This window comes from Hakea prostrata, chromosome 1 (assembly GCF_041222555.1).
Source record: "Hakea prostrata isolate BN-2017 chromosome 1, UWA_Hpros_2, whole genome shotgun sequence".
NCBI lineage: Eukaryota > Viridiplantae > Streptophyta > Magnoliopsida > Proteales > Proteaceae > Hakea > Hakea prostrata.
The window spans coordinates 71,271,034-71,293,232 of record NC_142600.1 but is presented as its reverse complement, the minus strand read 5'-3'; the positions used below and the strand labels follow the sequence as shown (position 1 = coordinate 71,293,232).

Below are 22,199 nucleotides of genomic sequence, written 5' to 3'. Positions count from 1 at the left end.
GTGGACCCACGTGTGTTTTACTTTTGCGTTGGGGTGAAAAAGAACGAGGGAAGCAAGATTTCTATCCAATGGATAAAAGATACAGAACTTCTTTCTAAACCTAAAACCAGAACAGTAAACTTGTTTTTTTTGGTCAACCAGAACAGTAAACTTTGTCAGCTGAAACCAGTCGTGTGGCTTCTTTTGTAAAAGTAAACTTGAGTTTATCTAATTTTGTAATTTTCCTTAGCAATCAATTTTCAATTTCCATATTAAGATTGGAATTCTATCAAATTCGGCTTACTTGTGGCTATTATGACATTAATTAGAGGCTCAGAAAGAAGTATAAAACCCAAGAATGATGGCGTCTGGTGAGATTTTTAACTCTGGACTTTCTCGTGTCGCTGCCATTTCGCTTTTCAGCTGTTTGGAGGAATTCTTGCAGCATCAATTGTTCTATAAAGTAAAAACCCTAGGAGTTCCGAGTGCTCACAGGGGAAAAAGCGAGCAAAGAAGAGAGGAAGAGAGAAGGGAGAATCATTTTATAGATTATTAGTCGAAGTTCCGAGGATTCCGTTTACAGAAGCATCTATTTTTATTCATTTCATTTGATATAGATTCAGACAAATTCTGCAAGGCGATAGCTCAGAAGCTGTAATGCAGTAGAACTTTGATGTTGGATGAGTAGAACAGCAGTGGAGCTCGCTGTCTAGACTTTTAGTGTTTACTATAAGTTTCTATTTGGTTTTCCGCGGATTCTTAGTTCTTAGTATTGAAGATACTGATTTATCTTCAATGTTTTGCCGGTCGGGAGTTCAAACGAGTTAGATTTTCATAATTTGCCGACATAAAAAGGTTTATTTAGTTTGAGATCTGAGGAGCTTCTTGAAGGTAAATGCTTGCTGGTCTTGTGTCCCTTGGATGCCTACTTTTCTTATTCTACTGAAAAGTTTGAATTATGTGTTCTGTAGATGCCTACCTTTCTTATTCTGCTGAAAAGTTTGAATTATGCGTTCTGTAGTAATCTATGGTCATTTCATCAATTTCTTTGTATTTATGTTTCTCCTCGGCTAGATGTAACTTGTAAGTTCGTCTGTGCGAGCTCTGTGGTTACTATGCCACTTAAACTTTGGTAGTCGCAAGTCTTCAGTTAGTAAATTAGCATATTACAGTGCTTTGTTAGCTGATGAGCTTTACTTTTTTCCTTCCACTTCCATGATATGTACTCTCTTAGTTTGTTAAATCTGCTTTCGTGCAGTCCCTGTCATCGTCCGCCCCTTTCCTTTTAGAAACGTCCGATTCCATCATTCGCTAGTTTGATAATGGACATCTATGTTTTTGTAACTTGTATATTGTCTCCACTACTGTTGATTCAGATTTTGTGATTGTTTTACTTCTCATCCTTCATTTCTTGTGTGATGAAATATAATCGGATTTAAAAAATAAATAAAATTGTGGTTGAATTTACGTGCTAGCATTTCATGTCTTTTTGTGTAATTATACTGTGAACATATTTCATCTGGTTAGCTCCTTTTCAGCATTGGAACTTTGTCGTGTTGGAGCCTTTATTATTATTATTATTAATAAATATGCTTCCATTAGTTTTTCTCATGGTTAATTTATGCCCTAATTTATCTTCTTTGTCGCTAGTGTTATACCACAACAAAGTCATGTTAGTCATTTACATGATTAGCGGGGATGTACTAAGTCTAATTCCACCTAAAATCCTAGGAATTTGCTGATAGCTAGAATATATTGATAAACCTGGTTGGATGATACATTTTAGTAGTTTCATATGGTCCTTTCTATTCTTTATAGGTTGTAGGGTTGAAATCTAGAAAGAGATGTTGTTTTCCTGGTGGTCGCTCACATTTATGATAAAACCTCGTGCTAGTGTTTTACAATGTTTTCAGTGGATGCTGTTTGAACCATTTCATTTTATTCATGTCAGCATTTTGTACAGAAGTTATTCTGTCAGCAATACTTTCTCTACCCCTGACAAAATAGGGTTATTGGTGCCCCTAGTTTGGTTTGATCAACATGCTCTGTTTTAATGATTCATTCTTATGATGCAATTTTGAAGGTAAAGTGTGAGACATAATTGAGGCAGTAATAGCCAAATTCCTTGACTCTACTAGATGTGTAATTTCATTGTTTACAGTCGTGCCTGTTGGTGTTTAAGGGAACTCCTCTCCGTGTTCAGGCTGATGCTGCACCTCGTGCGTGTGAATGGGTGTGATATATACTTCTTTCTCCAGCACGTGACCATGCAAGAGTGAGCAGGCATGGTCTTCTGAATGTCCAACACCCAGTGCTTCTCGATCTGGAGACTATTCATTTTAGTCCTCCGTGAACTCAAAGAAACAGAATAAGAATAGTCTCTTGCCACTCCCATTCCTAGAAAGCAGCTCAGAATGGCTAATTCACCCCCCCACCAATATTTGGTAGTGTATGCTTGGAGATCCAGAGTAGGCATTACCATCATAGCTTCAACCACTATATTCACTTGTTCTTTTGGCTTCTTCACCTACATAGACCTAGAAGAGAGCAAAGTGTTGGCTCAGGTTTTCACTAAAGAAACACACCATTGTGAGCCTTTTTCTCATAGAAGGACCAGACAGATCAGAAGATTGAATCAGATGAAGGGGGACAGATAACTACTGTTATTGTATTGAAAGGAGTGAGAATTGGTGCTCCTCATTTCTCGTAAATAGCTTTAGAAAATCCCATTGTATAATGTTACTGCCTCTTGTCAGGATTTGCTGTTTCATCATCTTATTTTGGTTTTTCTGGTATATCCAGTGTGTTCTCTGCAACTTTAATTTGGTGGGTGGGGGTTAGCTAGGTGGCTTAGACCCCTATCACTACTGTTCCTGTTCCACTTATATGGTAGAAGTCGTTGACCTTTTCCTCCTGAACTGGTGGTGCATATATATGGGTTAGGGGATACCAGTTGCTACCCTTGATTCAGATTGCTCTTTGGTGGTCTACTTAATGTCAATGGGAACAAGCCACTTGCATCATAGACATGTGCTTTTCAATAGAGATCTGATAGGTCAATGCAATTGTCTTCCCACTCCAGAACACCTGCCCTCCAACACCTTCCCACCCTTCCCCCCCCCCAAAAATAATGTAGTTGCAAATCTCTCATATCTTCAAATGGTCTAGCATACCCCTGCCTTCAAACAAACACTTCCAACATGAAAAAAGGGGGAAAAATAAGCAAAAGATACGTAAGTGGGTTCTCGTGGTTGTGATCCTTGGCTAGATCCATGACCCAAATTTATGGGACCTAAAAAGATCTACCGACCCTAATGTCCCACATGGATCCAATAAAGAAGCTTTTGAGTTTTTAGTCTTAGATTTTGAATTTAGTTAATATCTTCTATATTTAGTTTGCCAACATACATCAATAGATCTGGAAATGTCTATAATGTACTTGTATATACAGTAGGATCTCACTTTAGTTGGCTGCATAATTTCATTTTGCTTTATAGTAGGAATAGTTAAGAACAAGTTTGGCTGAGTTTAATTGCAATTCAATTAATGGAAACAAAAGTAATTACCAGGCTACAGAGTCCATTGCTGGAGTTTGAATTTGATATCCTTCGATATATCACACATTTATTACCTTAATGAGCAAGATCACTCTCCTTTTACAAGCTTGTACACATGCTTTTATGGCTAATCAATGCCATAGATCTGAGTTGGAGCAGGAGCATGCCAAACATGAATGCCCCCAGTTGCCTCAGGTAGAACATCTGGTAGAGAGACCCAATCTTGAGTGAAATAAATACCATGGCTTAGAAGCACCAGCAAGCGCAACTTATTTAATACTTCCTCCAGCATGTTTTTCTAATATAGATCATTATTATCCTGTTTACTTGAGTCTCTGATTCTGGTATTGTCTCAGAAGAGCTTTTCTTGCAGAGTAGGTTGATTCTTTTTCTTTTGGGATGGAGGCTCCTCCACATCTATATGGTGAAATTTCATAATTTAAGTATGCAACCCTTATTCCATGTGTGTTGGTAAATCTTGTCTCCACCTTTCCAGGTGAAAATTGCCTAATCTATTTGGTATCGTAAGTAGCATTAGCAGAATTACGACAGAGCATGGAGAATGCTGTGAGCGCACATTGAATGAAATGAAGACCATACAGGTGCAAGTCTCATACTGTTATATTAATCTTCTTTAGACCAATTAACTTTTCCAGACTTAAACATTTCCTGTTTCTGACCTTCTCTTTTTGATACATGAATTACCTGTTGAAGATAATGCCATATTATTCTTAAGGAATGAGGAATAAATGTGTTACTGGCCCATCTAAAATTGAGTTCCGATATCAATATCTTTAATTTCTGCTAGTTGGGACCCCATTTGCTGCAAGCAATAGTCTGGTATTTTTTAACATGACATCTTGATAGAAATTTTGAATTTTGATGTTCATAAAAATTGTAGATTTTGGTTCTTAAATTCCTCTATGACCAGAAAAATATGATTTGTTTGACTTAATATTCGTGTTGGATGATATAGGCATGCTTTCGAACCTTGTTAAAAAGGTTTATGCTAATCTGTATTTTCCTCCCCATTTTATCATTTTGTTTAAACTTATTTTATTTCCTTAACTCTGTGCCTCTAAGTTGAAGAGAACTTTTACAGGATTCACAGAGCACACCAGAAGTACAATCCTCAACTCAAGTGTCACATGAGTCCCACAGTGATCAACAGAATAATCCAACAGCTGAAGCCCCCACAGCAGACTCAGGCTCAGTATCCCTTTCAAGTAGTGATAACAAGAAGGTTTCACGTCAAGATATTGAATTTGTAAGGCAACATGTTCTTAGTAGTCTGTCAATGATTTCTACCTTGTAATTTATTTTCAAGGTGTTTAAATCAATTGAGCTGTTGCTGCCATGATTCAATTTGACTGCCTGAAATGGTTATCGCAGGTCCAGAATTTAATAGAACGGTGCTTACAGTTGTATATGAATAGAGATGAAGTGGTTAAAACCCTATTGCATCGAGCAAAGATAGAGCCTGGATTTACTTCTCTTGGTAAGTTGGTTGGATTTATTTCTATTCAACGCAATTCAAGCCTGAATTGCAATCGTTACCATTTCAACAATTCATTCCAAAGTCAAGGAGCCATTATATGAAAGAGTTCTGATCCTTTATGTGTATGAACCGTGAGCGGTAGTGTGTAACTTTGCTCCCTATTGATTTACTTATCATTGTTATGTCTCTGGAAGAGTTCTCTGGGGAAAAACAACAAGCTGTTTTACAGTGTGGTTGAGCTCTCAAATCTACTTAAATAATTAAGGAATCTTCTAGCAGTGGCAAAATTAGCCTATAATATATAGAAAATAAATATATTTTTGCTCTATTTCTTTTTAAAGGGTCGAGTGGTTGAGGTGAGGTAAGTTGGAACTACACGAGGGGAAGCGGGAATGGTTCATGGATCTCAGATGTTGTCTGTTCTGGTTCATCTATCAAACAGGAAGAAGGGCAAATATAATGGTTCCCTGGATTTCATATGTAGTATGTGTTCCTGTCACAAGATCAGCCTAGTTTATTTCTTAAATTTAAAAGGAACCAGAGGACGAAAGCACCATGCCATGTGGTAAAGAAACCCCATGCTTTTTTGTCGTTCTTTGAATATGAAAATTTTATTTCTCCAATGCAATGCTTGATTATTCTCCAGTGGGGCTGATTTATTAATTGGGATTCACCATATAACTACACACAACCAATCCGAAGGGATATAAGAATAATTGGAAAGGGCAATGTTGCTGGATCTTTTTTTGGCTAGTACACCTGATTATAACTAATTTTTTCTGCCTGTGACAACTTTCTTGCATATTTTCAGTTTAAAGAACTTGTCTGAACTCTCTCTAAGGTATTCTTTCTGGTGTTTATTCAGTATGGCAGAAATTGGAAGAAGAAAATGCTGACTTCTTCAGGGCATATTACATTAGGCTCAAGCTGAAAAAACAAATCATCCTGTTCAATCATTTACTTGAGCATCAATTCAATCTGATGAAGTACCCTATCCCTTCGAAAGTTCCATTGGCTCCGATACAGAATGGGATTCATCCCATGCCTGGTAAGTTATCATTTCAAATTCTCCATCATCTAGAAAAGCTAAAATTCTTTAAGAGATTAGCAATAACTTTTCTTAATGTAGTATTGTATCTAAGGTGGCGTTTGGTTCCGCAATTCCCTGGAATCCGCTTCCGTGGGGAATCATGAGTCTGTGGAATTAGGTTCTGTAGAATCATATTCGTAAAAAAAAACTGTTTGGTTACCCTGATTCTGGAAAGTGAATCTGTCTGAAAAAACATTTGGTTACCCTGATTCTGAAAGTGAATCTGGCTGAAAAACTGTTTGGTTACCCTGATTCTGTGAGTAGATTCAACCTGAATCACTTTGAACAACCATTTATTACTGGGTTGAGGGCTACTGAGATGACAATTTTTTTCTTTAATTTGGATTAATTTTTTCCCCTGTTAAGTGTAATATATAATTTTATATAAGTGTAACTACATAATATAAAACATGGCAAGACCAAAACTTTATGAGAGTACCAACCACCACCAACAACAGCTTGAAGTACTGGATCCAATGTTGCATGATCCTATAATTGAAGATAAGAGGTTTGACGAATACCTCAGTTTAATTAGGATCCCTTTCATGCACCTGCTAATGTCAACCTCTTGGATCTCTTTCTATTTATAGCCAACTTGCCATTGGCTATAAATCTAAGGTCCATACTTTGTTATTGGCATTGCAACAAGTGTGCAAAGAATTAGGATCATCCTTCCTTGCCTACAATAGCACAATGGAGGCTGTTGTTCCATTCCAGGTGAAGTTTGATCTTCACAATAGTAACCACCCATCACTTCACTTGTAAAACAAATTCAGTTGGTATATATCAAATAAAGAATACTTTAAATGGAGAATCTGTAGGTTGTAAGTTGAAAATATATTAAATAAAGTTTTTGATGTTCTATTTTCTTAATAGTTAAGAGCACATAAAGATAAGATGACTGGTTCCATCGTTCAATGCTTAGTGGTTTGAGAATGCTAATCATCTGATGACTGGACCATTAGTTCTAAAGATTGTTAAAGAATGAAGAAGGCAGAGTTAGATCCTTTGAAAAATCCCTAGTTAAGAACAAAGCCCACAGAATTTACCAACAGAAACTTGCATCCCAGATATTGGTCAATCAATCAGGCTTGTCAAGAGCAGTAGAGAATAATAAAAAAATACGATGAAACTAACCAGGCACTATAAAAGTTATATAACCATAACATGGGCAGAAATATATGCTGATCCACAACTCTTGTCACAAAGCTAAACATAAAAGAGTTCTCTAAAAAGTTGAAAGGAAACAAAAAAGCAATTAAATATCAAACGATCACACAAAGAGGAATCAAGATGAAATATTTCAGACTATAGTCTTCAAGACTAAAATAGAAGGCAAAGTTTGAGACAAAGTAAAACAAAATAAGGTGCAATCCAACCTCAAACTCAAACAGTTGGAGTCATACAAATTGAAGTACATTAAAAATTTAATCATTTGATTCTGACTCAGTCTCTGATCCCATGTCTTCATCATCTGCAGCATTTGTTGTTGCATATGCATTCCACATCTGTATTGCCAAGTCATTCCGGAATGCTTTTGCATCGAATGACTCTGCATGGTTCTCTTCATCTTCATCAGAACACTACTTTCCTCATCTTCCTCCAAGTGTGGTGAGGAAGAGGAAGTTGTTGTTGGCCTTGACCCCTCCCTCGACTCCTGGGCAAGCCATTCCTCCTCTTCTTCCAAAGAGTCGTAGTTTAAAATGTGGTTGTGAAGCAGTACACAAGCTATCACAATCTTAACTTGAGTTCTGAAAGGAAACTCCGCTCGAGTTGCCAATATCTTAACGCGACTCTTCAACAAACTAAAAGCACCTTCAATGACGTGGCGTAACCTTGCGTGCCTCAAGTTAAACAACTCCTTTTCATTTTTGGGTCTTTGATTTCCCCTCTTCCATTCCTTCAGATGGTACCTAACATTTGGATATGGCCTCAAAAAACCTCTTTGGTTGGCAAAACCAGCATCAGCAAGATAGAATTTACCATTTGGAACCACTAATCTTCCATCTCCGTCTCTATGGAGAGCATCATCCAAAATGCGGGAGTCACATGCAGACCCTTCCCAACCAGCAAGTATATACGTGATTTTTTTGTCATGGTCGCATGCAGCTAAAATGTTTTGTGTAATAAGACCCTTCCTATCTCAAAACCTCCTATGTTTTTCAACAGGTACCCAAGCTTGGTATATGAGATCTATCAATGGCTCCAACGCAATCTTTGACGAATGGGTAGAAGCTGTGATGGTTACCTGCTATCTTCGGATGTGTGGTGAGACTAGGGGGTTTTAAAAGCAATGGGTGCAATTTCATCATTGCATTTAACACTTTATTAAAGTGTCGACTCACTGTCTCCCCAGAATGCCCAAAACGGTTCTTTAAAGTCGAATTCTTAATGTGGTGTCCAAGACAATGTAGAAACATCGTTACTTGTTCCTCAACTAACACCAATTTGTTGTCTTCTAAGAGCCCCCTCGTACGCAATAAATTTACCAAGTTGTAAAAGGATCTTTGGCTCATTCTTGTTTCCGAACGACATGTATGCTCGATGCCACCAATAAAACGTTGGGTTTCAAGAAACCCACGTTGGGCATCTACTTGATATGGTTGCCTCTCAACGTATGTTATTCTAATATATTCAATGATTGTGAGAACTGCTGTGGCCACCATAAGAAGTATCAACTCATCGTCATTCATGTTGATCTAGGTGAGGGTGCCTTATCTAAATTTATGCCCTGAAATAGATGACCCACCAACAAGATTGAATACCTTATTAATAGCAAAACATACAGATTAATAAACCATTCAATCAAGATCAACCAATCCACCAATGATAAACTCATATAGCCCACAACATTGACAATAAAACCATCCTTCCATTCCCCCCATCAATAAATAAGAACTGAAACTGCATATCCCAATTACAATGAAAGAACACAAGTCATTCGTCTGATTCCTGAATTTCAAATTAGATATAAAACTCTAAGTCTCACCCCCAACATGTGTTACTACTAATGGTCATATATAGAACTTTGCCTCGATTACTGAGAACGATTTCCTCAGCCATGTCTTCTAAGGATCGAAAGAAACTTACAAATAGGAAGCACTAACAATTAACAATCAGAAAATATCATATTAGGATCCAATGCGATATGTACCCATGTCTTCTAAAGTTTCCAAAGTCAAAACATGATAAGACAATACAATATACTATTGATTAGAGTCAAATTTCAACTATTTCAGCATATGTTTCTCAAATCAAGTTTAATACTATTTTAAATCCTTCATTTCATTTTCATATTTACTGAGAATGCATAAGTGGTAGATGAGACCATTAGACATACATAGAACAACGTGGACAAAGAGAAAAAGCAAAAGAGGGCAAGATGAGACCTATGAGACAAAAACAGAGAGCGTTGTTGGAGCTCCATATCTATCACAATCTTATCATCTAATTATGATTTCATATATATGGTCCATTAAGTGTAGCTCTGTTTTTCTAAATATATGCTAAGTTAGAAAATATATGCACCTAGTACAGGGCATAGATAGTTGTAGCTTTGTTTTCTACCATTAATAAGGTAGATAGTCAAACAAGGTCATTCTATTAAAATATGCAGAGGAAGCATAAGAAGTCAATATGGAATGTGGAGAAGTCTTCAACAACAACATAAAAAGTCAAGAAGCAGAGCAATCAGCTTTGCACAAACAACTATAAAACCTAAACTTGGGATGATCCACTGCATCTCTTTTTAACTCTTTAGTCATAGTAGGCCATGTTGCATTATAACTTAATAATTGAGATTGCCTAAGCAGTGGCTGTTGTATGAATTCAACCTACAATTTCTTGACATCGATCTCCATAGCCCATCTAAGGCTTTACATCAATGCATCAACCAGTACAATTTAGCATAATTAAATTGAAAACAGAAAATCAGGAACCAATGCAGAACAAAATAGTTTGTGAAGCCAACGCACCTAATGCAAAATCTACCTTGAACCAGGGAACCAGCCGAAGAATGACTAATAATGGAACTATGAAAAGTAAATTCTTATATGGAAATTCAACAGAAACCCATATTTCATTGCCGAACTACTACTACTTCAAGAATTTATAGAACTGATCCACACATATATATGAGGAATTCATGAAACGAACAGAACAAGTCTAGACCCAGAAAGGAGAAGAAGAGATCATGAAGAAACCATAGAAGCTAGTTGACCCAGTTAGATAGACTATCCAAACAGAAGAAGAAGATCAAGAAGAAAACCCAGTTGCAATTTGATGTTGAAGATGAGCTATTACATGTCTCTAACTTCAAAACAGTTACGATTCTTGACAACGATGTCATACATGTGCATGGACTTGAACCTAGTGAAGTCCTTAGGGAGAGAGACGAGATGAACCATGGAATGCTTTAAAGCAATTAAGATTACAAGAGTAGAGATGTTACATTTTTTGTGGATATCTTTTGTAGAAATGGGTGTGAAGCCAAATCGAAGCTCAAAAAACTAAGAATGGAGCTCAATGGACCAGCAATGGTGTAGTGGGACAACGATTTGCTCTTGTGAAGCCAAATCAAACCTCAGAAAACAACGATGGAACTCAACGAACGATTGCTATGCTCGTTCCCAAACTGAACGGAAACTTGCTCTGGAGAAGATGAACCCTAGAGAAACTTTTCACGCTTTGCGGAGAAGATGAACCCTAGAGAAACTTTTCACGCTCTGCGGAGAAGATGAACCCTAGAGAAAACGGAGAAGATGAACCCTAACAGAAAAACGGAGAAGATGAGCCAAGAAAGAGATGGAGAAGAAAAGCCCTAGAGAAAAATCACGCTTTGTTGAGAAGATGAGCCGTTGAGAAATTTTCACGTTAAAAGTGATCCTACGCGAGTCATCCATATTTATATTTAGGGTTGAATTAGGTGAGTCTCTTTGGAAACCACCTCTTGAGGTGGTTTCCAGTGGATTCAGTTTTTTAGTGTAAATTGTGGATTCTTGGTGAATCTTGAAGAATCTGGATTTTGACTCAACTACTCAACCAAACGATTTTTTTTTGGAGTCATGATTCCTTGGAATCAGATTCCAGGAATTGCGGAACCAAACGCCACCTAAGTGATCTAAAGAGTAACCACACTGAGAATGAATTCCATATTTGAAAGGTTGACTATAGTACAAAATCAGATTCAAAATAAAATTGAAACCTAGAGTGATATCATAATGATAACTCTAAAAACTATAGAGGTGGGCACGGAGTCCTTAACATCTTACTGAAAGCCTGAAGCTCTTCAGGAGAGAACCGGTGTCTGTAGTGATTTTCATGTGATTTAATTAGTAGTAAGCTGACTATGGTCATTGCTACTACCACCAACACCACGTTTTCAATTGGCTTCAAAATCAGCGGGCTTGCTGTCTAGCTCCAACAAGTGGCTTTACTGTGCCGCAGCCCACCATAATGTTCATTCTTGACTGGCTCCTCAGTGGGTTAGATGAATCAGTAGTAGCTGTATTCGAACCAAGTACGGTGTATAAAGCAGATTGGTCTGCGGGGGAAGGCCGTAGGTTAGCTGTACGGTGGTTGTCCTACATATGAACCAATGCATAATATTGGTCTAGTGCAAGTAACAAATCTTGCTGAGATTATGTTTGCAAATCTGATCATATTTGACGGTTAGACCAGTCAAAAGATCATATACTTGAATTTTGAGGACTTGCTTGCAATAGGCAGTAATATCAGTGGCATTGGGGTTGATAGTCTAAGTGGTGATCAAATTCTTGCTAGCAAATCCAGAGCTCTGAATAATATTGAAAGTGTGACAGTGCCATTGTTTTGTATCATGAATTTTCTTCCTTGATTGATACACTTGAGCATCATTCCCAAGTTGACGGTTGGTGTCCCTGGCAGCCTTCTACTTTGGAACAGTAATGTCCAATAGAATAATGAGTTGCCACTTGCCAAGTCGAAAGCATGAGGGAGGAGGGGCATTACCAAGTAGTCATGTGAGATCCAACAATCCAAATCAGGACCTTCAGCTATGGGTGTAACAGCAGTGCCTGTAAGATGTCTTGTGAAACTCCAGCTAGCAAGATCCAGTTATGTAGATTGAGACCCTGAGACCACTCAAGGTAACAAGTTACACCCAACTTGATGGTAGTTGTTGCAAAAGGAATGTACTTACCATGACCAGGTGCAGCAGGCCAGATGAAGCTGTAGTAAAATCAGACATGGTGCCAGCCATAGTTGTGCCAGGGGAGTGGTTTTGAAACGAATAGCAAAAGCTTACCAGCATCTATATCTTCAATTTTCAATAGATTATTCATTCTTGAATGAGGTAAAGTGGAGGTATCAACTAGATCTTGAATAGATCACTTATAGTGCTGCCCTTGTGAGGTAAGGACTGAGAGAGTGAAAGCCGTGTAGAAGAAGGTGGTATTAAAAAGAAAAAACGAGTTAGAGTAGAATCGAGTGGGGCAGAGCAGAAGAAAGTGATGGAGGGGAGAGAAATTGTAGGCTGATTGAGCTCCGATGTCATGTTAATGACTGATAGGGCTGAATGCTTGGGTGATTGATGAGGTTGCAGAGACTTTTCTTTAGGAAGTAGGACCAAATTACAATATTGCCCCTTTTATGGTTGACTCTTTTAATGGTTCTTATGAAGGGAATTACTCAAACTGCCCCTGTGGGCTACATAATTCAACACTTTCTCTTTTCACTTATTGAAATTACCAAAACCATATCTGATTGATTCACAAAATGAAACCAAAACTGCATTTAGAAGACTCTTTAACTTATTTTCACTAGGTTTTGCATGAAATGATCTATATATGTAGGACAACATGACCAAAGCCTGATGGTTGTGCTGTGTGTTTTGCGCATTTATTTTGACAAATCTATACTGTGTTGTCCATTAAAGTCTTGACAGGATCTTCGTATTTGGTGTTCATAGTTTTATCCTTTTACTAGTGGTCATCTTATTCAGATTTCATAGGAGTTTTTGGTCTAGTGAAGTGATTATTCTGTTTGACTTTACTCATAGAGAGAAACACATTTATCTTAAGGATTAGGCCTTTGGCCTGATTGTTCCCTTCGTTTTCTAATTATGTGGTGTTTTCCTAATCTGTATAAATTTTGTGGTGTTCCAAATTTAAAATTTATTTATATATTCATTATTGTCATCATTATTCAACGCCAACTTGTTTGCAGTGCAGTTAACAACTTACCTATGGGGTATCCAGTTCTACAACCGCCTACGATTCCCGCAACAGGCCAGCCTCATCTTGATTCCATGGGCTGTGGGCTATCCAGCTGCCATGTGGTAAATGGAGTTCCTGCCCCGGGCAATTTCCATCCCATTCGAATGAATTCTGGAAATGGGTGAGAATTTATATTCATATTTGCCCTTCATTTGGTATTTCTCATGAATAAGATTATTCTAGCTTTTGGCACAATTCTTTTTATTATCATTTGTAATTTTTGAAGCATGAAAAATGTAATGTTTCTATATGGTTTCATAATGTTTGTGGGAATATGGGGGTAGTCAACAGTTATTGCTTCAAATATTCCATATTATATATTTATATGTTGGTATAATTACCTGTGTTAACTGTTAACTAAAGGCAGAAATAAAATTAGATGTAGTTATGTGAATTTGTAAGTTATCTGCATTGTCTTTATTTCATCCCACGAAGATGACCTAGTCCATCTCATTTTTATCTGTCCCATACCTCTTTCCGTTTCATGCATCATTTAATGGACTAGTAAGAAGTGGTACAGATTAGCTCATGCGTTTATTGCTTTGATTGATTTTAAAATCAAAATTCAATGAAATTACAATCCATAATGGAAGGGCAGCATTGAAATGAAATATGCGTGGAGTTGATGCTTTGAATACTTTTTTTGGGGTGTAAGATGATGCTTTAAGTACTCATTCTTGATATTTAGATACTGATGGGCATTATGCTTAGGTTAGCTTAGCTGTGGTCTAAAGTTAAAAAGAATATTGGCGTACTGGTGTTACAAGAAATCAATTTCGTCAGTGTTTCATGTTGACGTGTTTTGCTTACGTGCTTGGAATTTTAAATAAGGATGAGAATGTAATTGTTAGACTCTGGACCAAGGAAAAAATTTCGGTCGAAACAGGAATTTCAACCTTGAAAAAGGCCGAAATTTCCAAGTTTTGAAATTTGTGATTTTTTTGCTGAAGTTTCGAACTTCAGTTTCGGGCCTCATATGGAGTCAAAATGATTTGGATTCTTGCATACACCTATTTCAAGCATAATAAACACTATGGAATTACTAATTTACGAAAAAAACCCATTGAAAATGTAACATCCAAGTATATATTATATATGAGAAGAAGTGAGAATGTTACCAATTACAAGTCTACTCTATTCTATGTCTCCCTCTTCCATCTGCACCCCATACAAATGACAATACAAGTGCCATGATGTTTGCTACTCTCAAAGCTCTACAGTGCTATCCAATTGGTAGCAAATCTAGTTATGCCTGGCCTCACTAAGTCACCTTGACACTTGTCCCTCGTCGTCTTTAATGCATATTTGTGGTTATAGATGAAGGTGCTAACTTGTCGGGCTTGGTCCACGGTCCTCTTCACAAGCTTGACCTTTCTAATGTCCTTTAGCATTAAGTCAATGCTGTGAGCAACACATGGAGTCCAAAAGAGCCTATATCTATCCATCCATCAAGGCATCAATACATAGTTATAAAGTGTACATGTAATGTAAATATATGTATTTAAAAATGAAAATTAGTACTAGAAGTAGAAGCATGTTTTGATTCCTGGGGTTCCCCTACATCTTCAACCTAGCTTTCTTGTAGTTGGAGCCATTATCAGTCACAATTTGGATCACATTCTCCACTTCAACTTCCTTTTCCACTTGCTTTAATAATTTATAAATGTATTTTGCATCATTCTTTTCACCAGATACATCTATTGGCTTGAGGAACACTATCCTCCCATCACAATTTAACATGAAATTGATGATGAACTGTCTAGTGGGACCAGTCCAACCATCAGTCATCACAGTCACTCCATAATAAGCTCACATGGGCTTTAATCCATTAGTATACTCATTTAAATCCTCCTTATGCCTAGGCAAATAGACATTATATATCTCATGTGGAGTGGGTCCCTGTACACCACTCCCTGCCCTGCTTATCTCCTCAATCATATCCCTATAGTAGGGCCCTTGGGCTTTATGTGCTGGAATACTATGGTAGTAAGCCCATTTGGAGAAAACCATCTCTATTTTCTCCTTCACACTCCCCCATAAGTGCTTTAACTTTCTTTGCTTTTGCTCGGGCCTCCTAAATAGGGTCAGATCATTGTGAAGAAACTCCAGATCCGGATTTGTAGGATGTGTTGATGAAGTTCAACCCCTTGTTAGGGCCCATGGAATAAGAATCTCCTGCTTCACACTCTGACTCCTCCTTATAGGGACTTGGGAGCTGCCTGTGTCTCCCATACCTACTGGCTTTTTAGAGGACCCAAAACCCATAGACCTCTGTTGCCTCCTCATGTCATCAACCCGTTGCTACTTCCTACTTATCATCATCCCTCTCCTGATCTGTTCAGCCTCTAGGTCAGGGTCACATCCATACTCTCTTGGCTCCTCTAGATCATAATCCTATGGCTCTCGAAGGTCATCCACGCATGCATCCTTGAACTCCTCCCTCTGTGTTCTCCTCTTTCCTCTTTTTCTTTCCTCCACTCGTGTATGTGGCCATTGCTTTCTTGACCTCTAAGGGCACCTTTTGGCACCCTACTACATCCCTGTTTCTATCAGCTAGATGCACCTTCAGTCTAGTAGTCTCACCTCTTCCTATTTGTTTCTTGTAGTATTTACACTCACTCTTCCTCCTATCAGTTGCCAGTGGCCTTCCGTGTTGCCAAGCTATGTCTGACATATTTGAAAAAGTGTGTGATACAAGAAATACATACTAAGTATCTTGAAAAGCTCCACAATATGCTCAAAAAATTACATACATGCTTCTAATAATAACCTATTTTTAAATATAAACAAGTATTCTTTAATATGTAATAATTTAAAAAATATATAAAATACACGCTAATTATCTTAAAAAGCTCCACAACATGCTCTAAAAATTGCATAAATGCTTCCACTAATACTCTCCTATTTTTAAATTTAAAAGTAAAAATAGATAATTAGCAGAAAAAAAGTTCGATTCAATGCTATCACATTAATATGGTGTCTCAACTCTCACATACATTAATTTGAAGCTCATACATCTACTATATATATATATATATATATATATACATTTTTAACAATATACATAATTTAAAAAATAATTTTTAATAACAGAAAAATATAAAAAATAGTAGGAAGAACCAAAATAAATTTGACACAACAAATTTCATAGATCAACACTCTAAAGTAAACATACTTAAATTTGGAAGTAATCCAAGAAGATTTAAGGCACAAACAAAACAAAAATAAAAAAATGAGGAAGTTGGTTACTCACCCTCTTTGATTCTTAAAATCCCAATGGTGGAGGAGCAAGATTGGAGAAGGAATGCAAAGGAGTTGCTAAAATGAGGTGAAATGGGGGTAGAATCCAAGAGAAATAAAAAAAAATAAAAAAAAAAATCATAAAGAGGTCGAAATCTTTCGTAGGTTTTGATCGAAAAGAATCATTTTTATAACCTGAGCAGTATCGTTTCGGTGCGATACAAAAAGATACGAAATTTTGTGTCTTATCAACCGAAAATTCGTTTCGTTTCTGTTGATACAAATGATTTATATTCCTGTACTTGTATTTTGTTTCGTTTTTGAAAAACACAGGCATTTTGACCAAAATTGTCATTTATTTCCTATGCTCTGGACAAGGGCAGAAATATTTATTATTTTGAATTTTCAAGGACAGTGTACTGATTATTTGAGGGAAAAGGAGTAACTGAGCTAGTCATGTGGAACAAAACCCTCAATTCCCCCACTCAGTTGGGTTTCCTGGCGGTAGAAGCTTTCAGCTGTAATATCCAAAACTTCTTTTATGTACTGCAGACCACTGAATAGAGCTGAAGTGAAAAAGGCAATAGGAGATCAAACCTAGATTCCCTATGATAACTCAACTCAGAATCTCAGAGCACTGTTGCAAAATTGAAAAGGACTAGGCATGGCTCTTCAGAGCTGTGATTATACTATTTGACTGGTCCTAATTTCTGTCTGAAGGGTATGTCATTTACCTGGGTTGCAGATTGTTTCAACAGTCGGATTAGGAATGCTGCTAGTCAGCTGCAACTTTGGGTCCATGGGCTGCAACCTGTAGGGCATGTGATACAAAATCTGCAGTGAGTAAAATAGCCTTCATCAGGAATCTGCCACCCCTGTATTGCTTCTACACGTCTTTTGGACTTGCTTCTAACACCAACAGCCAAAGTGAAGCCACTTTGATGAACAAATGGTTTCTGTAATGATGCGACAGAAAGTGACAACCCAACATGCTGACCTTACAAGAGCCAAAAACACCAGCTCTACCCTTCTGTTGCTACTAGGAATAAAAGATTTCACGTTTCTCCATGTCACTGGTTCTACCCTGAATTTCCAATTTATTCTGGTAACTCACTGGGAAAAGCATCATGACTTGGTTTCTAGAAAATGGTTGGAAGACTGATAAGCGCTATGTTTGTGCATGTGCATGTAGGGGTGGACGGTTCATTAATTTTGTATTTGAAGTTTTCATTGGTAGTTTTCCTTGATGACCAATTCAAAGTGGGGTTGGTAGAGAATAGAGATAAATGATGGAATAGAGAAACAAAAGACAAGGAATTTGACTCTTCTTCTTCTTTTCTATTTCTTACATCAGGTTTCTCTCTCTATTCTTTCCCTTCTTAAAAATCCAAATGTTGCCACATCTCCTCTTGCCTTTTCTCTTGCCCCTGTACTTGTAATCCACTCCATCAGAGTGAGTGATGTAAACCAGCATCTAGGGCTAAGATAATGCTGTAATTTACCTAGGTTTATGGTTACCCAGGAAATTCCAGCAAAGAAGAATGAAATTTCTAGGGTTTCAGAGGGGCTTTCACACTTTCCAGCTCAGTTACAGTGTGAACAGGGTTCTGGTTTTTATTAGAAATCAAAGATTAGGGTTTTCAGAAAGTTTGGCTATGGTGGATTGGGATCTATCTTTGCTGGTTTTACAACTTCAGAACTAGGGTTCAATGGCTGAGAGGGTTTAGGAGGTCTGGATGATCTAAACTTAGGGTTTTAGAAGCTTTTAAAATTCTGCAGAATTCTCTAGGAAGAAGATGAAGTGCAGAAATTTTCCAGGTTAGGAAAAATAGGCTGAAGTGGGAAAATAGCCTTGGGATTTTATTCTAGGACTGGGAGCAATTGTAGGGGAAGAGAAACGGGTCTAAAAGGGGATGGGAAATAGGGTTTACCAGGGGAAGGGGACTGCTGCTATCGTGAGGAAGAAGGGGAAAGAGCAGGGGCTATGATTCCTAAGGGGGAGGGCTAGGGCTTGCTGGAATTGTAAGGGAAGGGGAAGAGGGTAAAGGTGATGGGGCTGGGGAGGTTTTATAGGCCTAGGCAAGAGAGGAGGGGGAAGGGAAGCTATGGTGGAAGAGGGGAGGGGTTCTAGGCTTGCACAGGGAAGGGAGAAGGGAGGGAAGGCTGCGGACGAGGGGGGAAGGCAGGGGTTGGGGGTGGGGTCTTCTACTTTCCTGGAGGTGGTTGATGTTGGCTGGAGTTGCAGGACTGAACTTTAGAACTTGAATAATGAATGCTTGGAGTGTAGAATACTCTCAATAGACAACTGTAGGGTCCCCCTTGAAGGGACCCTGCCAACCACCCAGTATAAACGCCCAATATTCTTTATTCATCAAAATTGAAAAATTGCATTGAACTAATGGACTATTTATAGCCTTCAAAAAGAGACTGACTTGGGATTCCTTAATGGGTAAGGATCCCAACTCTTGACCAAAACACTCAAAATAGATTACTTAAAAGACCACAACTCTAGATTTGGAATCTACTAAACACACATGCTTAATTAAACTTTAAGTTACCTTAAAAAGCACTTGCTAAATAAGATAACTTAGGACTCAGCCCTAACAACTTTAAATCAAAATAGACCTAACTCAACTTAACTTGGACTGAACTAAAATTCCAGAAACAAAATAAGGAGAAAAATGCCCCAAAATGCCCCCAAAAGGGGTTTGGCCAGCTTAGGGTGGTTTCTTGGAGCCATCCTGGGGGCCCCACTTAAAGTTTTGGCCAGGGGGTCTTTGTGTTCACATCAGGGGGTTGTTTGGTTATTGAGCTATCTTTGTGTACACATCAGGGGGTTGGGTTAATTGTAGTCTGACATGGATATGTCAATTTTCATGTCTCAAGATGTGTCCTCTTGGAATTCCATTTGTCAAATAGCTATGCAATCCCTTTCTTCCGCTCAGAAAAGTTTAGTTTTTATGCCATTTGTTGCCCAAGTTTGTGGTGGCAACAACCTAGATTCATTGTCATTTTGTCTGTTGATCTATAAGCCTTCATACTGTGCAAAGCCTACTTGATTTGGTCCCTTGCCATGTTTATACTTGTCTTAGGAGTGGGGTGAACATTTGAAAAATTCCTTAGGACAATGTAACCGTTTCTCCATAAATCTTGCACCACTAAAAGGCAAGCCCTGCTGCCAAAGGCTTCCTCACAAGCAAAGCGCACACATAACCCCCTCCACCCACAGGCCGCCGCCTGGGGTGAGGGGCAGTTCCCCCATGCAGCCTTACACAAAATTTCTTCTGTGAGGCTGTCTTGATGCCTTGACCTCAGGACAACTGTAGTCCACCGAGCTTTGCGCCAAGGCCTGCCCCTATCAATCTTGCACCATTTGTTGGCATGAATGTCATAGATTTTCAATAGCACAATGCATCCTTTTACACTCGTTGCACTGCTGGTTGGTGTTTTACATGTAAATCAATTTATGTTTCCATTAGTACAGTTTAACATTTTATTCCTGTATCTTGCACCAGTACTTGGTTTTGACATATAATCAATTAATCAAGGTAACTCAAAAAAAGAGTCTTTTATATGTCTGGTTACTGCCGTGATAATTAAGGAATGCATCATCTGGAGTGCGGCCTAAGGTGTGAGATAAATTTGACTTATCCCTCATAAAAAAATAGTGGGGTAATAAAAAATAGTCCTGATTTTCTGTCTATCCAGATGCTATTTGTTCTGCTCATTGGAAGCTATCTAAATAAAATTAATTTGTTTTTGAAGTACAATGATGGAGAATAGTGCAGCTGAAGTTTCCTCTGTTATTCCTCCAAGTAGTGCCATGTCTTCCATGTCAGAGATGGCTGTAAGTCCTCCTTCAGTTGCGTCTAGCGGTCATTTTCCTTTCACACCATCAGACATATCAGGAATGGGTGTGGAGGCATCAGCATTGGAAACTGCATTCACATCCGATGTCACAAGTTCAGTTGGATTGCAGCTAGGATCAGATGGTGGAGTTGGAAATTCTAGGGATTCCCTGCGGTCATTGGCTCAGATCCCTTGGAATTTCAGTCTTTCAGATCTTACAGCAGATTTGTCGAACTTGGGAGGTAATTTCATATACTTCTTCCATGTAGAAAATGTTACATGCTAATATCTGGTCATTTATACACCTTAGGAGAAATAGAGAGAGGTGGGTGTGGGAGGAGAACGAGAAGCAGAATACGGTCCTACTGGACTTCTTACCTTATTTTACTAGAAGGCAAGAATTGCTGCCTGGTCATGTGGCCCCTCAACCAGCACGGTGGCCAACATAAGCGTGTGCATGGGCAAGGCATCAACATGGGTGGCTTTTTTTAATTTCTTTTTCCCTTCTCTTTTTAATTACTTTCATGGGTATGTCAAGTGCTAATCTTGTGCTTCCCTGTGTCTCTCGGCACATGAACCATTCACCTGGATCATGTTCTTTTTCCCTTCGTAGATTATCATGCTTATCTGAACAATTGGTACATTTGTAGGATGTGGCTTTACCTGGGCTTGGCTAAAGGTTGACACACTGTATCTGACCATGCTCAATGGGACACCAGCCTTGGCCCAATTTTTAGGATAAGCTTTCCATGTTAAATTGTTGAATTGCTCACAAGAACTATCTTCGTTTTTTATATTGTGATTGCATTTACTGAAAAAAGATTTATGGATGTTAATCTTCGACACCCCCACACCTCATCCCCCCTTGTGGGGCTTCTGTGGTCCCGGTCTCTCCAGCCCCCCTTCTTTTCTTTTAGTTATGGTATTTGAAATTTTCAGCTTGATAGATATTATGATATACTTTTGCATTGCAGACGCACGTACCTCCCAAATGATAGAAATAGAACTGAAAATTCATAGATGTAAATCTCCCCCCCCCCCCCCCCAACTGCTACCTCTTGTTTTTTTCCTACCGATAACAATGTTGAAATTGTTTGTAGATCTTGGACCGCTTGATAACTACCCTGGCTCCCCATTACTTCCGTCAGATTCAGACATTTTACTTGATTCTCCAGAGCAAGATGATATAGGTAATGAAACTTTGGTTTGTTTTCAAATTATTTTGTAAGTTTTCTGTAAGGTCTTGTTCTTCTAGGTGAAAGCTAGCCTCACATTTATGACTTGATTCCAGTTGAGGAGTTCTTTGTTGATCCTGGCCCAGGGCCATGCTCTCAGTCAGATGAGGAGAAATCATAAAGGCTGCTTTAAAGTCAAAGTGCAGTCATTGAATCAGCTTGTCAATATGGTAGCCTTGAAAAAACCTTCCTTTTGGATATGCAATTGATTATGCCTGTTCATCAAAAATATTAAACAAATTAGCTGTATTTATCCCTCCCCCCCCCCCCCCCCCCAAAAAAAAAAAAAAAAAAAGAAGGAAAAGAAGAAACAAAAACAAAGAAGCAGTATGGCTATTTGAATTGGTTTATGAGCTTCTCAATAGGAGTCTGCTCACTGTTATTGTTAGATTTTTGGTACATTCAATAATGTTAAGAAGCTTAAGCTCCGTAGTTTTGACCTCATAATAAATTTTTTTTCTTTTTTCAAATGACCAATGTGACTTATCTTTGCTGTTA

General features: G+C 38.2%; 1 protein-coding gene across 2 annotated transcripts; it reads left to right on the top strand.

Moving 5' to 3' along the window:
- The first annotated feature begins 289 nt into the window (after positions 1 to 289).
- Positions 290 to 22,165, top strand: LOC149029752 (uncharacterized). Of its 2 annotated transcripts, XM_089142090.1 has the most exons (9): positions 290 to 870; positions 4,033 to 4,138; positions 4,639 to 4,803; positions 4,929 to 5,034; positions 5,900 to 6,082; positions 13,333 to 13,498; positions 20,383 to 20,708; positions 21,567 to 21,656; positions 21,758 to 22,165. In XM_089142090.1, exons 2-9 carry the CDS (start codon positions 4,124 to 4,126, stop codon positions 21,820 to 21,822), a joined length of 1,116 nt encoding a protein of 371 aa, XP_088998216.1. In that variant the 5' UTR covers positions 290 to 870; positions 4,033 to 4,123; the 3' UTR covers positions 21,823 to 22,165. The 2 variants fall into 2 exon arrangements, with proteins under 2 accessions (XP_088998216.1, XP_088998217.1); XM_089142091.1 differs by lacking the exon at positions 290 to 870 and having other exon boundaries at positions 880 to 4,138.
- Positions 22,166 to 22,199: the final 34 nt, after the last annotated feature.

What these genes read in the sequence shown, in the direction of transcription:
- LOC149029752 (XM_089142090.1), top strand. An exon ending in CACGTCAAGATATTGAATTT is followed by an intron (nt 4,804 to 4,928) that starts GTAAGGCAACAT and finishes TGGTTATCGCAG; the next exon opens with GTCCAGAATTTAATAGAACG. An exon ending in CGAATGAATTCTGGAAATGG is followed by an intron (nt 13,499 to 20,382) that starts GTGAGAATTTAT and finishes TTGTTTTTGAAG; the next exon opens with TACAATGATGGAGAATAGTG.